The sequence below is a fragment of the Dioscorea cayenensis genome, chromosome 5 (assembly GCF_009730915.1).
Source record: "Dioscorea cayenensis subsp. rotundata cultivar TDr96_F1 chromosome 5, TDr96_F1_v2_PseudoChromosome.rev07_lg8_w22 25.fasta, whole genome shotgun sequence".
Taxonomy (NCBI): Eukaryota; Viridiplantae; Streptophyta; class Magnoliopsida; order Dioscoreales; family Dioscoreaceae; genus Dioscorea; species Dioscorea cayenensis.
Window position 1 is genome coordinate 25,587,044 of NC_052475.1, and position 16,329 is coordinate 25,603,372.

At 37.0% G+C, this 16,329-nt stretch overlaps 5 protein-coding genes across 5 annotated transcripts in view; 2 read left to right on the forward strand and 3 right to left on the reverse strand.

The window, feature by feature from the left end:
- Positions 1 to 13: 13 nt before the first annotated feature.
- Positions 14 to 967, forward strand: LOC120260177 (protein WHAT'S THIS FACTOR 1 homolog, chloroplastic-like). Its single transcript, XM_039267619.1, has one exon. It carries the CDS (start codon positions 14 to 16, stop codon positions 965 to 967), a length of 954 nt encoding a protein of 317 aa, XP_039123553.1.
- LOC120261015 (poly(A)-specific ribonuclease PARN-like) lies at positions 936 to 11,650 on the forward strand. Its single transcript, XM_039268667.1, is given in 10 exon segments — positions 936 to 1,101; positions 7,796 to 8,181; positions 8,529 to 8,659; positions 8,736 to 8,918; positions 8,994 to 9,106; positions 9,460 to 9,576; positions 9,662 to 9,776; positions 9,893 to 10,108; positions 10,380 to 10,774; positions 10,776 to 11,650. Coding segments are annotated over 10 exon segments (1,947 nt in total). The 5' UTR covers positions 936 to 1,062; the 3' UTR covers positions 11,028 to 11,650.
- LOC120261017 (serine carboxypeptidase-like 18) lies at positions 2,607 to 4,898 on the reverse strand. Its single transcript, XM_039268669.1, has 8 exons — positions 4,446 to 4,898; positions 4,279 to 4,359; positions 4,064 to 4,210; positions 3,810 to 3,878; positions 3,434 to 3,555; positions 3,187 to 3,300; positions 3,037 to 3,082; positions 2,607 to 2,956 (listed from the first exon to the last, which is right to left on the reverse strand). Exons 1-8 carry the CDS (start codon positions 4,536 to 4,538, stop codon positions 2,870 to 2,872), a joined length of 759 nt encoding a protein of 252 aa, XP_039124603.1. The 5' UTR covers positions 4,539 to 4,898; the 3' UTR covers positions 2,607 to 2,869.
- LOC120261019 (serine carboxypeptidase 1-like) lies at positions 4,900 to 6,687 on the reverse strand. Its single transcript, XM_039268672.1, has 4 exons — positions 6,316 to 6,687; positions 6,074 to 6,151; positions 5,311 to 5,433; positions 4,900 to 5,235 (listed from the first exon to the last, which is right to left on the reverse strand). The coding sequence occupies exons 1-4, from the start codon at positions 6,361 to 6,363 to the stop codon at positions 5,029 to 5,031; spliced, it is 456 nt and encodes a 151-aa protein (XP_039124606.1). The 5' UTR covers positions 6,364 to 6,687; the 3' UTR covers positions 4,900 to 5,028.
- LOC120261013 overlaps positions 11,483 to 16,329 on the reverse strand; it is a 42,578-nt gene continuing 37,731 nt past the window's right edge. The window contains exons 17-26 of the mRNA XM_039268665.1: positions 16,106 to 16,290; positions 15,497 to 16,030; positions 15,156 to 15,333; positions 14,849 to 14,991; positions 14,639 to 14,765; positions 14,253 to 14,474; positions 13,814 to 14,170; positions 12,531 to 12,689; positions 12,156 to 12,443; positions 11,483 to 12,075 (exon numbers count right to left, since the gene is read on the reverse strand). Coding sequence (XP_039124599.1) covers positions 11,902 to 12,075; positions 12,156 to 12,443; positions 12,531 to 12,689; positions 13,814 to 14,170; positions 14,253 to 14,474; positions 14,639 to 14,765; positions 14,849 to 14,991; positions 15,156 to 15,333; positions 15,497 to 16,030; positions 16,106 to 16,290 — 2,367 coding nt within the window. The 3' untranslated portion in view covers positions 11,483 to 11,901. The remainder of the gene's footprint in view (positions 12,076 to 12,155; positions 12,444 to 12,530; positions 12,690 to 13,813; positions 14,171 to 14,252; positions 14,475 to 14,638; positions 14,766 to 14,848; positions 14,992 to 15,155; positions 15,334 to 15,496; positions 16,031 to 16,105; positions 16,291 to 16,329) is intronic.

The window sequence follows — 16,329 nt, forward strand, 5'->3', positions numbered from 1 at the left end:
TCACCGCCTCCTCATGCTCTCCCCTCACCGCCGCCTCCTCCTCTCCAAGCTCGTACACCTCGCTCCCGACCTCGGATTCGCCCCTAATTTCCGCTCCCGCCTCTGTAACTCGCACCCCGATCGTTTCCGCATTGTCGACACCTCCTACGGCCGCGCTCTTGAACTCGTCTCCTGGGATTCCTCCCTTGCCGTTCCCTTCCCTCCGGTTACCAATTGCGCTGATGATGATTTCAAGGACCGGCCCATCATCGACCGCCCACCCAAGTTCAAGCTCTTGAAGCTCCGACGGGGACTGAACTTGAAGCGTCCGCACCGGGACTTTTTGATCCGGTTGCAAGAGCTTCCGGACGTATCACCATATTTGGACCAGCAGCAGCGGCAGCGGGTAATGACGCCGGAGGAGGCGGAGAAGCAGGCGTGCGCTGTGGTCAGGGAGGTGCTGGCGATGACGACGGAGAAGCGGACGCTGGTCGACCATTTGACGCATTTCCGCAGGGATTTCGGGCTTCCCAACAGGCTGCACGCGATGTTGGTGAGGCACCCGGAGATGTTCTACGTGAGTATCAAGGGGGCGAGGGACTCTGTGTTCCTCGTTGAAGCTTATGATGAGAAGGGGAAGCTGCTTGTGGAGGATGAGTTGAAGTCTGCCAAAAAGAAGCTTGTGGAGCTTGTCAACGAGGGGAAGAGGATGAGGCGTGAGTGGAAGAGAGGGTATGGTTATGGCGATGGTGCTGAAGATGAGAGTGATGGTGGTGATGGTGATTTGGAGGATGTGGATGACGATGATGAAGATGAAGATAATGTTCTTCAAGACTTGTTTGAGTCTGGAATTGGAGATGATTGGAAGGAAATTTGTGGCGGTGATGATCATTTTGAGGATGAGTTGAAAGAGGTTGATGAGTTCTGGATTAGAAAAGCTCTTGATGAAAGCACTAGACAAGGGGAAGAATTGCTGGAAGTTTGGTGAATTTGTTGGCAATTACAAAGTGTTTGTTGATACTTGATACTTCTCTCTGGTGGTGGCGTTTATAAAAGTTCAAGGCTAACCTATATTGAGATGAGATGAAGTTGAAATTCAGTCTCACCAAGGCTTCAATCAAGGTAATTCATTTTTAGTTGACGAGCAGTTTCCTTTCGATTGCCAATTAATTAGACTTAATGTTATTTTAGCTTTATCTCTTAAAATTCCGTCATAGTCTATTTCCTGAGTTGCAGCCCCTTTATGCAAGTTATTAGACAGTAACAGGATGATAGGAAGAAACAAGCTACCTATTAGTGGAACATAAGGTCAATTAGACTTGACTTTAGCTGCAAGCCTGCAACGTACTCTCATTTTCTGTTTAGAAGCTGAGTTGAACTCTGCTCATTTGATTTGCTTGACCCTTTGAATTCTACTGTCTTTGGGCCGAAAAATGTAAACAATAGTGTCAAACATAGGCCTGCCCTATATATTTATATATATATATATATATGCCGGGCATTTTAAGAATCAATAGTTGCAAAAGAAAATAGGGGATTAAAGTGCATGACAGATGGTTCAAAATCCACTACAAATTGTTTCACATGCGAAATAAGCCCTTGTCAAATTGTGATAAGTTGTCCCTTGTTTACCGATAGCTACTATCTCTGAGAAACATTTCTTTCCGAATCCTCCATTATGGGACAACTTCTATAGTTTGTTTACTGAGCTTAGTGGTGTGCATTATCTAATATATATCTGTAGATGTTTGTACAACCATTTTGATGGAGCTATACAGTGGCATGGTTATAGCATAACTTATTCAATCCTTTTTTTTGGGTGAAATTATATCTTTTTTCAGATGATGTTTTTGTTACTACCATCTAAAAGTAATACTATTCTTATGCTTAGATTAATCTAGCTGACTGGACTTTCTATAACTGAACCTCTCTGGAAATTCTTCAATCTTGTTCCCTGGTATTACATCCTTGATCTTGGTTTTGCCTCCTTGTAGTATATATATGGCCATCACTAAACAAAATTTTAAGATCATGTTTCAGGAGTTGTGTATAAAATGCGTAATATACTAATTCTATGTGACTTTGTAAAAATCATATTGCTTATATACTGTTGCAAATGATCATTATTTGTTTAAATTCCCCATGACTAATACTTAAACTTAAAATTTTTTTTTAGAAAAAAAATTAGTTGAACGTTGAAATGTACTGACCATAGAGATGCACATAAATATATGATTTGTTGTGTACGCAAATGAATATGCTTTAGATGATTATAAGGATTATGTGTGATTATCTACTATTTTTGCATGGGTATAGATGGGGATATATCCTCAATGATGAGTCTTCAAAACTTTCATAAGTAAAAAAGGTTTATGGAATAGGGGGCAATAAATTGTTAATCTGGCTTGGGTTACTTTGAGTTTGTTTTTGAAGAAATGCTTTTGTTTGATGTTAACTAGAACTTGATTTAATTGATTTCAATAATAATGAATATTTTAGAAATAAAGTTGTGTTTATTTTTATAATGATGGATGAGTGTTAATATGAATAAGTTAAAAAAAATAAATTACCAATTGTATTCATTTAAATAATTAAATATTGAGAAGAAAAAATTAGTGGGATAACCTTATTGTTTGGCTGAAATTAATGGGATACCATGAGATATATACCATTATTCTCCAAAACCAAATTTATGATGCATGGTAACCTAAGGAAACTCATCACCTCACTCATCACTAAACAAACCAAAATAAAAAACTAGAGAGTAGTTTAAAACTTAAACTCAACCTTCTTATCATCAGATAATACCATCCTCTTGCCTCTTGCATCAATATCAATGAAGGCTCAACTGTATTTGAGCATTCTAGAAGCACCTTACAAGTTTCCATCTTTAGAGAGATCCAGCCCCATCAATCCACCTTTGATAAGCAATCAACGCCTGGTGAGGCACGTATTCAGGCACCGTATGACCAGCTCCCTGTGCAGTAAACATAGCGCAAGATTAGTATAACATTCATGCCCTCCCTTTAACACATCATGAATAAACAAATTTTGTACCTTGAATGTAGCAAATAAAAGATTATGGTAATATCGAATATTGTACCTGATAACAAAGAAACTTAGTCACAAAACACCAGCCAATTTATTAATAAATGGTTTTGAAAATACTGAAGAGAAGAATGCATGGAAAGTGGTGAAATTGCAGACCCAGCAATCAAGCCATCGACAAACCATGGCTGCCATCCTTCAATTACAGAATAGTTCAACGATTGGATCCATTCAAGAGTTGCAGTATATGGAATAACCATGTCATGATCCCCACTAGAACAAGAATGAATCAGTCGAGCTAGTAGGATGATCGCTTTAAGATTTAGCTTAGTGCATTATAAAAAGATGATTTGTGTTATAATCCTTTTTGAAAAAAAATTTAAAGAAAATAAGAGGGAACTCTTACCAATAAATGAAGGCTCTATAACCTTTCATTGTGAGATTCAGATGGTATGGTATCAAATTAAAGTGATCCCTCTCATACTGGAGTCTTGGATTACATCGGATCCACTCTCCAGAAACTTCTATCTGAAGTAATGTTTAGATCATTCTGATATTAAAATCTTGGCAAAATAAAGGAATATCTTACCGTAAGAGTACTTTACAACAACAAACAAGACATTAAAGTGATCAAATATAAGTCAGAATTGTATCTCTGTCATGTTCACATTGCACACGGCTTTTAACCAGTTTGTTATTTTTCGAACAACTGAATTTCCAAAGGGTTTCCTATCACTTTCGAAGGAAGAGGTCTTCAAGTAATTGATATAATTGTAACATACCGGTACTGCATGAAGGGTTTGCCTTGTTGTTTCCATGTCGAACAAGCTCTTTTGCCTTGTATTATATACCTGCCAAAGGTAAAATCAACAGCATTAACATTGAATAGAGGAAAATTGTAATTGGTATATTATATGGCCACATTTTAGAAATTGATTTTAACAAGCTTCAGGAGCATAAGCATTTAGTTGCCTGATCACAGAAAAAGCACAATGCATAATAAAGATTTCTGAATCTGAAGAAAATAATTACTAACATGACAATGTTTGCTTCCATGTTCACTGTTCTGATGTAGGCTATATTCAATATAATCAGAATCATAACAGTTAGGCTTCAGGCAGAATCCTAGTTCAAATTGACAAGGAAGGCAAAGAACATGTTCTTTATTGATTCCTTGTATATTCTGCAGTTACACAGCAAACATTAGCAGTTGCAACCAGCCACAGATAGAGGTTCCAGATTCGGCCTTACTGCTTGAAAAACTTCAAGGTTTTTGAGGCAATCAGGGTCACTATTCCTCCAATAATTACCTTTGCAAGAACTAGTCAAATCCTGTTAAACATTTGGAAATATAAAAGAAGCAAAAATTGGTTGATGACACAAATCATTGTGGATGTATAGTATATAAATCTGGTGACCTCATAAATTTCATCTGAAATAAGACCCATTCGATGTGCAAATGGGATCTTGCCATTGTTTTCAATATTGATGTCTATAGCTGCATTTCCCATTGAATAGCCCTAAGAAGACAGGAGATGAGATGATTATTATCTTTGAGCAACCAGGAAAAATGGTGAAAAAGAAAATGATAACAGTAAGAGGAAAAGTGTCAGAAACTCATCACTTACCCTTGAGTTGCAGCAAAATTATATAAAATTTAGGATTCCGTATGAGGCCAGATGTGAAAAATTTACTCGTGGGTAGGGCAAACTATTCTATTCTTTTGCTCTTGGTTTCACACAGCCATATAGTTTGATTATACATATGCAGAAATTGTAGCCAGATCATTGTTAATAGTCCAAAGTAGGCTTTTGATATATTATTTCGGCTATACATAATCTATCTCAAGAATTTAATTAAGATAGTAAAACCAAAAATGTGCAATAGCCAAATCAACGACAACTTACACAACCTTAAAATTTAAGTTTGGTTTCTTTCCTGCTTCAATGCCTGCATTTTGAGAAGATAAAATGAATAATAAGTATTCAGGTAAATTTTAAACTAAGTTCTTCTTTTCTTTTCTATTTTAACAAAAGAGCTGATCTCCCATACATGAAATCTATGCATAATGTAACACCAACACATATGAGATTTATGGTCATTACCATTAACCATCTCTTGTGCCAGCGGAGGAACCATAACTCCACTGTATGAACATGCTCCAACATAGAGTGGATTTGGGAGGAATTCGGGGTACTCAGAGAAAAACTAATAACAAAATATCAGTCAGATGGAAAAGATTTATGAGAATGAATTAACTTAAGATCTTGTATTCATCCTGACCTTCAAAATAAATTCATACAAATCTGCAACTGTCTTTGTGTCACTTGTTATATAATCATCAACTGAGTCAGCATAAGAATATCCAGTACCTGCTGGAGAATCCACATAGATAATGCTTGCCACCTAACAGAAGCTAGGAAGAGTATTTTAGTTGATTGTGATTTAATAGACTGAAGATAGACAGAAAGAGAACCAATGTGTGCGATTGATGAAGGATGTGAGGAGAAATCACTACTATAAGCAAATAAAAATAATTTAGTTACCTTCAGCTATTTTTATTGTATGTGAACATTGTTGGTGTGATTAAAATTTTAGATCTGTGGGATATTTCTGTCTCATTATTTATTGGTTTTTACTCTGTTTTAGACTTTTAGTAGACAAGGTAATAATGTCTTTTGGGTGGACTTAGACTTAGAAAATAAGAAGATCTCATCGAAGAAGAATGAACAATGAGAAGATAATTCAACTAGGAAGGATGCATTGTCTTAGACTTTGCAGGGGTAGGAAAATGGAGTAGTCCTTGGGAAGGTAATAACAGTAGAGCTGGATATAGATGCAGATTGAAGAGAAAACAATAGGATGTTGCTTCATGGGATAGACATATATAAGCTAACAACAGAGCTTGATAAAAGAAATATTCAACTAGAGCTGGAGAAAGTAAATACAACATATACTCTACATATTAGGTACTTCATCTTATATTTGAACCATAAATTACCATCAATTACCATCAATTGAACAACATACATAGAAGAGATGATACCTTGGTCCATGAGAAAGGATTTGATAAGAGTTTTACTGGTCTTCTTGGAGCAAAGTCATCAATTATCTTGAAAAGGCCCTGAAGCATAATATTACAATGTGAAACATATGATTTGTACTATGAGTTCAGGTGATTTTGAGAGTTAGAAACTTTTTACTGTAAGAACTTGATAGGGGACATTTTTTTTAAGTGAAAGTTTAAAAAGCTGAAGGATGGGAATGCAGGTTTCAAAGAATACAAACCATGCTGATGCACGATTGCATCAAGCCCAGAACAGCCAGGTCCACCATTTACCCATAACAAGACAGCATCTTTCGACGGATTCCTCTCCGATGTAGCGAAATAGTAATAGAGATGTCTCTTGTTTGGTTGGTCGCCCACAGTGATATATCTATCAGGTGAAATCAAGAACATTCACCAACATGAGACCATAATTAAGGGATTACTATGGAATGATCGTATCAAATTTAAGAGACTAGGTGATGAACTTATTTTTGAAATCATGATACTCCATATATACTGATTTACTGCTAGAAAGGCATGCCTTTTTCTTTCTAGAATAATTTTGCAGTCTAGACTCAGAGAAGCTGGTTTCTGCAAATGATACCCATAATGCTAATTTTTCCACAGGCCATCTTCAATATTGGGAACAAAAAATAATTTCAATTCCTGTTGTTAGACTCACCCAGCAAAGTGTTTGGAAGGAAGCGCTCCATCAAAGCCCAGGAAATTCCTTCACTTGTGCATACTCTGGTGCTCCTTGTGCATCCCAGCGATGCACAAGGAGAGGAGGAACAAAGACTAACAACACAATAGTATGAATGAGATTGAAAAGAGAACTACAAAGCATGATGATGCTCTTCTATCAAAGTCTCTTCTGTTCTGCTTGGAAAAAGCCAGGCAACAGAGACAGAATGAAGAGACAAAAAGATTGTAGAAGGTCCAGTCCTCCCTTGTCCCATGCCACGTACGAAATCTTCCAACTTTTGGAAAGATTTCTTTCCATGTGTGTATATCGAAAATATAATCCACTTGGTTCTGTAATAATTATCATGGAACCGAGATGTGCTTCAATTTTAATCATGTGTTTATAAATTTTATTTATTATTTATTATAAAATATAATAATAGATTGATAATTAGATAAAAATATTGTTACTTTTTGTTTTTAGAATTCACTAAATTGGAACAATCTAATGGGTGAAATAATCTAATGGGTGATGATGAATCACATTTTGGTTGTCATAATTACCATTAAACCGAGTTCATAGCGTGTATATATTCCTTTAAAAAAAGCGATTAATTGCATGTTTATACTAATGTACATTTTTCAATTTTATAAGGAGTATACAAGCACATTTCTCTCGCATTGATTAGAGTTCATAACTTCATATAGACATGTAAATTTGTGTGTTTATAATATACACCTACAAGAATTTCAACCCAGTAATAAATAAATAAATAAATAAAATATAAGAGATTAAAATAAAATTTTAAATATACCTTTATTGAATTTTTAGCCGTTCCATATATATATACATACAAGTTTTTCAGTTTTGAAGGGGCATACAAGCAAATCTCACGCACAATCTGTATGGGCTTGTATAAACTATAAAGTATAAACTTCAAGGAAGGTAAATATCTTGTATATATCTATACCTACAAGAATTTCAAGATAAAAATAAATTTTAAAATATATCTTTTTGACGCCTCTATTAAGCAGGTTGTAGAGGGGTATACATGTAATTTCAATCAACAACATCGGGAGTTTGTGCTTGCTGGCTGCGCCATGGCGTCGAATGTGGTGGGGAAGCGGCGGTGGAGTGGCGCAGTGAAACAAGTCACGAAATCCAACTTCTCTTCGGCTCTCGAGCAGATCAAGAAGCACATCCATGAATCCGATTTCATCGCCATCTCCACTCAACGGACTGGGGACTTCTCCGGTGCATCCTCGCCCTCCTCCCACCGCCATCCATGGCGCCGTGTCCTTCCCCTCGACACCTCGGAGACAGCCTACCTCAAGGCCAAGCACGCTGCCGAGAGATTTGAGCTGCTCCAGTTCGCCATCTGCCCTTTTCGCCTTCTCAGCTCCAAGGTCGTCGCTTACCCGTAAGACTCTTACTTACTGTATGTTGGAAATGGTGGTCTTATATGATTATTTGAACGATGTTTTTGGATGAATGTGTAGTTCTGGGTGAGCTTTTAAGTGGATTGGTTTAAGTTCTGTGTTTTTTGCCTTGCTTAAAATTATGAATTTTGAGTATGGGTTAAATGCACCATTGATTCCTTTGTGGATTGGGGCATGATTGATTAATTTAACAAATTTGTTTTTTTTTTGTTTACTGATGTAAACTATTTCATCTATTTAGGCTTCTGTAATTCTGAACTTGTGTAGTCGGGTTATTGCTTTACCTGAGAAATCAATGATGCTATTGGTATTTGTTGGTCTTTGACAGGTACAACTTTCATTTGTTTCCAAGGGATGAGCTAAACTTAGGCATGCCTTCCTATAGTTTCTCATGTCAAAGTTCATCTCTGACATCAATGGCTCGAGAAGGTTTTGACTTTAATGCCTGTATATATGACGGTGAGCATTATCAGGTGGTTAATCTATAAAGATGAAGAGTTTTATCAGTATACCCACAAATGGCTTAAATTGACAGGCATAACATACTCATCCAGAGCACAAGAGTCAGTGGCAAGAGATAGAAATCCTGTTCCTCGAATGCATCTGATGACATCTTCTTCAAGTCTATCTGTTGCTGATTCAGTTTTCATGGGAAGAATCAAGTCAAGAGTTGAGACTTGGTGGAAGGCCTGTAGAGACCCAGGGAAGGCAGTAGATGGTACGTTTTGCGAAATTGGTAACCCTTAACCCCACCATCCCTGATTTTTTTACAACTTGGCTTGATGATATTCAGGGTCTTTAGTTCTATCCTTGAGAAAGCTTATACTAGGTGGTGAACTTTATGGTTCAAGGCCTTGCTTGGGTATTGATGTTAGCAGTGATCATCAAGTGCAACTTGTTTTGAAGGTAGGAATCCAGATATATTTTTTTACTATCTTTTAACTAAGCCAAATTGGTGGAGTGCTGCAACTGGAAGTATGTTTTATGTAATAGTTTACCAATATATTCCAGATAATGGATTTTGACTAATGCATTTACATTTTAGTTTTTCCGACTAGGATTTTGTAATACATCAATTAAAATGTTCTATGTTTAATCTCATACATAATCCATCTGAATATTTGGATGTCCGTGCTCCAATTCTAAGCATAACCTTATGAATACATGTAAAATTTTTGTATGAATTTAGTTATACAATTTTGCGGTACAGTGGAAGAAGTGGTTTTGCAGCTATATAAGATATTCTTGTGTGAATGCAGGTAGTAGGTCAAATATGCGATGACCTTGTACCTTTGATTGTTCCTGACAAACAAGGGGAAATCAAAACAGTCCGTTTAATTCTAACGAGTTCAGAAGATGATAAAAATCTTCTACTGGTAAATTTGTTTTGATTATTCTTTATTTTGGCTTGGTGTCAATTGTCAAAAAAAATTTCTGAATCCATGTGTTTTTTATCATTAGACTGAGATTCAAAGTCTGGAAGAGGAAGAAGATTTGAAACTTCGTGGATTTCGAGAGGTTTTAGATGTCATCTCTAGATCTCATAAACCTATCATCGGTTACAACTGCCTTCATGGTGATTATGCTACTTTTCCTTATTCTGAAGGATTTTACAATTCTTTTTCTTGCGTGCTTAAGAATTTTTATTTTTATGTTTCCACTTCTCTCGACTGACAGACAAGGTCTTTGCAGATTTTACATTTATCCATTCAAAATTCATTGCTCCTTTGCCACCAAGCATGGCAGAATTCATGTGCTCGCTGAGGCTGGCCTTCCGTGAAATACTTGATATCAACCATCTGTTGAAGGAAGTTGGCCCTTTGAGGAAGGCAAATAATGTACCGGCTGCTTTCAGTTACTTGAGGAGGCAGTTTTTCACCCCGGTAGAACTGGAAATTCCTTCACAAGGTTAGTGAAGAATGACCTTCATTGCCCATGTTTTGATCTGAACTCTGCAACTTCCAAGGAGTTACATTGAACCTTTATTTTGCTCTAGATTAAGTTGAACATTTGTTTGGCAGCCAGTGGAGTGATTGATCAAATCCTTCATTTCCGGTCTAACATTTGCTTTCTTTTCAAGTCTCAGTTCTTCTGAAAAGAGCTTTAACTGAATTTACTCACATGTGAATTGCTGTTGATTCTTTCCTGATCTTTAATGTTGTTTTTTATGGTTTAACAGTTGACAGCGATGACAAAAACTATGGGCATAATGTTCTGCAAATAACATATTTGTTCGCCAAACTCAACAACTTGCTGAAAATTGTTCCTGACCATCAACCTGCGCTTGAACAAGACACCAGACAAGTCAAAGATTTTGCGAACATCTTTTATCCTTGTTCTACCACTCTCCAAGATTCTGATGATGAAGACATTGGTTCTCAGGTGGATAAATCTAAAAAATTTGGTACCGATAATGTGGTTCTGCTGTGGGGATTTAGGGCTGGAATATCTGCAGCTGGCCTAAAACGCCAGCTCCACGGGATCCACTCTGTATTTTTTGAGAATTTTGAGTTGCAGTTAGTGGATAGAACTTGCGCAATTGTTATTTTCCACGTCCCAGGTTCCGCTGGAGAATTTATTGGAAGACATGAGATCAGGAAGCATCGGTTCAGGTTCTCTAAAGGAGATGATGTCTAATGGTCTGAAAGTAACAGGATATGAAGCCTATAAGAAGGTATGCAGAATGGGTCTTTGGGAAGCAGACTTGGCTGAATCTTTGGAAATGGTCTTGTCAGAGCAAACAGATGACCTTCCTTCAAACTGCAAGAATGATACGTCTGAGATTTACTGGAGCAGTGAATTTATGATCGATCTGAACGTTCTATGATGATTGTTTTGATAGATGCATCACACAGAAGCATGCACATTAGCCTAAGGCTATAGGTCATGATTGAAAGGTGAGAAAGTTACTTGAAACATGGCACATACGAGGCGTTACAAAGTTGATGACAATCTTAGTTGGACATGCTGACTATGATTCTGGCTCACCATTGCTTTCTTTGTTCATGAGCTCCAAATCGGGTGCTGGTTGTCTTCTCGCACACCCTTCTTTGTAGAATTTTTTATTCAAATGGTTACTAAACTTCATTCTGTTTTCAACTCTACCTTCGTAAATTTTGTTTTGGAGTGCATTTATTTGAGAAAATCCGTTGGCAGGCACTCAAATGTGAGTAAAAGTAGAAACAATATCAAACCCTTGTACCTGTAATAATTTTCTCCATAAAACTTATCTAATCATTTGATGAGGTTTAATTTGCAAATAAAGTATGCCACATTGCAAGAGAACCAAAACACTCACATATGACTATTTAATCTCATTTTCATATTTCTTTACAAACGGAAAGATCAACACAAAGCCCGGTTGAAATTGAGGTACCAATTTACATTTTACAAAGTGCAGGCAGTTAAAAGGCAGTGACATTGTATAGTGCCCACAGAAAGAAGAAAAAAGAAAAGAAATATCAACTATTTACAAAAGACCTTCAAGGGTGAAATGAATATGTATGACCTTCTGAAAACTAGACATTAAACATTAAAATACTGGCCTATGATTCTAACCTTTTCAGAGCAAAGGTAATGCCTAAAGAAATATCTAGCAAGCTTCTGACAAACTTTTCTCTTCATCTTCTCTCAGCACTATGATGAGAAAAAAAAACACAGCAATTGAAGTTTTACGATTTACTTCCCGATCGAAAATTTTGCTAATCTCTGGGTTGAGATTGAGCAACCACTGAGCCTAAACCAGAGTTCACAGGAAGTGACCCAGAACTTGCTTGAGCACCCCAAATCCCAAAAGCTTCTTTAGGAAATATTTCTGGGCTAACAGCAGTAGTAGATGGAGTATACGGTCTCACAACCTTGTTTTTGTGCCCAAGCTGGAAGTTGGAAGGGAAAGAGCAACTCAATTTACAGGATAGCCAAATTTAATAAAGAAAAGATAATGCAACAGTTATACCCTTGAAGCATTTGGTCCGTAAGTGTTCAATGCTTGATCAATTGAAGCATATATATCACAAGCTTGTTGAGATCCACGAGTGCATTTGATCACACGAGTACTTTCCTTCGACTCAATTGATCTGGAATGTAGATAAATAATAAGGTGAGATGGCAATGATCCAGGTTGGTCCTTTTTTCCACGTGTCAACTCCATAGTAACTAAGTCATCCCAGACAACATCCCATAGTATTGTGCAGGGATCTCTAGCCGGATTGAATTTCCTCTGAGCCATAATATTTGCTGGTTGCTAAAAACAAAACAAATAACAAAATAAGTGTCCTTGCTGAAATGAGAGCGTATTCAAAGTAGAAGCTACAAGTGCTAATTGTCTTACTTGCAAAAGAATTACCCTCCGATGGGTGACTAAAAGAACTTTTCCCTTTGGAAGTAAAAAATGATCTTCATAGGCATCTGAAAATGCAAATTTTCCTCGGACTTTAAACAGATCAACTTGGCCAAAAAAGGCACCAGACTCAGCCAGCTGTAAGATGGCCTTCATAACAAAAGAGTAAAAATAGTGAGATATGTTTTTCAGTGCAGATCCGTACCACATATAAACAAAGAGTTAGAAAAACATGGTATGAAAAATTAAGGAAACATGCCATGACAGTAATGATAAAAAACAGCCATAAGCAAGAAAATTTAGGTATTAGCAATCGAGTTGGTTTTTAATAAAACCTGCTTAAGGAAATTAAATGAAAGAAGAACATATTTAATATGATATATCATCCGTTTTTTTTAAAGACTTGAAGGCTCAATAAGGTTAAGAGGTCATGCAAATCATTAAAAACCAAATATATTGCAATAACTATAGCTATTATAAATATATGTCCTCACCAAGTCATTACCACAAGTACTTTGACAACCACCCACACCTTCCAACCAATATTTACTATGTCTTCATTCCTTATTCTGATTATCTCAAGTTCTTTTGTTAATGGGAGGCGTTCATTTACTCTCAAGTGGTTTGAAGTGAAGCAGGGCGTGGAAGTAACACTTCCTTTAAATGGTTGGAAATTAATATCACTTTCAGTAGTTCTTATGTTCATTTTGCAGGAAGTGGAAGAAATTCTGAAGTGAGTTTAGTTGAAAATCAAAACAAATATCGAAGGGAAGTGTCACTCCCCCACTTTAGGGCAATTGAACATCTAAAATAAGAAAAAGTCAGAGCAAATGAAAGCCCCAATATATATTCATTTGCTTTAAAGTGGGGAAATAACACTTCCTTCACTTGAAAACTTCTTTTGATTTTGAACTAAATCCACTTTACAATTTTTCACTTAAGTGGGGTATGAAGTAGGGTGAGTTTTTATATAAGCTCACTTTCCAATACTTAACTCCACTTTAGAATTTCTTTCACTGCCTTAAAAAAAAATCAGTATTTTAAACCATGAGGAACTTCAAAGTCATAAACCAAATACATGACAGTATACACAATACATGGTCATAGAGGGAGAGAACAGATGATGATCAGAAGCTTAATCACCAAATGGTAACCATTTTCCTTTTAATCAAGCAAATGTAAAGCTAATCCTTCACAAAATGACAAGGGATGTTGAAAATTTTACTATTAGAAATCACAAAGCATGACGCTACAAAGAACAGAAGGTCTATTACCTGGCCCGTTGCCTTAAACTCATCATAGGGACGCAGAAGATTGTCTCCACCAATCACTCGAGGAAGACGCTTGCGAAGCAACTGGTCTTCTGATGTGATGGCTGAAGCTATCTTCATTTTCACAGCATTAGCACCTTCAGTAGTTTTTGACAGCAGATCAAGTACACCGCTGACAGGTTGAGCTGCAGCACCAATTATTCCTTTACCTACACCTTGAACAAAACCCTCAACACCTGATGATTTTGCGCCTTCAAGAGGCTTGGTTAATATACCAGTCACTCCTCTAAAGAAGCCTTTTGCAAGAGCTCCACCACCCTCCCTGATAACATCGCCTATGTCTTCAACACCTTTGTTATCCTGGAAGAAGCATAGAAGGGGGAAATCAATTAATTAAGCATTTAAAGAATATTCAAGCTCACACATTCAAGCACTGCAGCACCTGCTTTTGTCGGCTTTGGATAAATTTCTTGTCCATTGATAGAGCTGCCATTCCTTTACTCATGTGGCCCAATGCACTACTTGCATTGCCAAGAATGTCTACACCAGAGAGCAGTTGAAGAGGCTGACTGAGAAGATCTTTTTGAATGCTGGACACTGCTGAACTAATAAGAGCACTTTGACGCATGCATATGTTTTCATGAAACCTTGGAGCAATACGCACCTGAAAAACACACATTGGAAGTGTTAAATCATAGCCTACCTGAGATATGAGATGAAAGAAGATTCATAAAATTCTGGATCCAAATGGCAGAGCATGACAGTAATGATGTTTCTCAAGGAAATTGCTTATCTCGATAGAAATTAAATCTACTGTGAAATACAAACCGGCATATGCTCTGTGTTTCCCAATGCAGTCATCAATGATGACCAGAATCCAAGAACACCTTTGGGACGTTGTGTGGGTGACATTGTCATTGACAGTTTGAATCGAATTTCAGATATGTTAAGAAGCCTATTAGTAAAAGCAATTTCCATTAGAATTTAGTGAAAAGAAATAGGAAGGAGCTATCATGATAAAGGATAAAAAAATTGTACCCTATCTGTATTGTTGGATCAACAGAAACAGCATTTGTTGGAGAGCCAAAGATCCTACTGGATTTCGCTTGTTGAAACATTTCATGAAGACGCCAAATTATTGGTTCATGAATGTTCACCAAAATTGCACAATTCTCTGGTACCTGAAGTGCAGCAAAAATTAGTATCATGAAAGATTCATCTGCTTGCGAAGAAAAAAGAATAATCATTCTAAAGAAGATTGATATAATAGCAGATGATTGCAACACTTTGAAATCAAAGTATTTGATCAACAAAGCTGGGCAAAATAAGAGTATGAATTGTATACCTGCAAACCAAGATACGGGTATACAGACAAATCTAGCGAACCATTTGTTTGCATGGTCAATGAAAACTTCAATATATATTCCATATCATCCCCAACCCTCTGAGGCCTAAACAAAACTGGCATTGGAGTAAAAGGCAATTGGTTATCAACTTGGATCCCTTGCATCCGTAGCTTGAATCTGTGGCAACACAACAATGTTTTAGTGGATATCCTACCTTGAGATGAACTACGAATTGATATACAAAGTTCTTAGCCTCTGTTTGAATGACGTGGTAAGCTAGTTCGGGGGGAAAAAAACCAAATCAAGTATCTGAAGTCCAATGACAATTTGCAGAACTAACCTGCTTATTCCTAAGCCTAGCCCAGATGAATACGAAACTGATAGACTCTGCATGGACAGATACAGAATCTCCTCAGGCATATGGTCAATCACAGATAATCCAAGCTCTGCAAGCTCAAAAGTAACGTGACATTCACTGTCAGAAGCTGATGGAGACATTCCATAATCACTGTTAGATGGTTGAAACACAGGCAAAGAGATGCCCCCATGCACAAGAGCTACAGAATCATTGTCTGGCATCCAATCACAGATTCGAGCAATATTAACTTTACCCTCTTTCAGAACAGTGAAATGGAGAGGCCTGATGGGCCCATTATATGTCTGCATGGGTTGATGATCCACAAGCTCATCAAGGTTATACTTCTCAGATTTTGTTGAGTCAGTTCCATCAACCAAAACTTCCAACAACCGTTGTCTACCAAGATCTTCCCAAAAAAAAGAAGCTGAAGCATTAGGAGGAAGACTGTGCCAAGAATTATCAGTACCATTTACTTGGCGAAAACGTATAGGCAAGAATAGTAGCCGGTTTTCAATTCTATGGAAAACATATTTGAGATATAAAGACGAAGACAACTCAATAGGCAAACTCAGAAGTTGGAAAAAGTTGGACCTATATGGGCTAGATGATGAAGCAAGTCTGAAAATGACTTCATCCGGTGAGCTTTTTGTTCCACTTCGTACTTCCACTTTTATATACATCTGAGAATTTTCTTTCTCATTTTCCATACAAACGCACATCAAACCATCACTTTCAATGCTAAAAGGCGTGCTCCATTTGTACCCATCCACACGCAGCTAATAATAATTAAAATCATAAACAATGAGTAAAGAGAA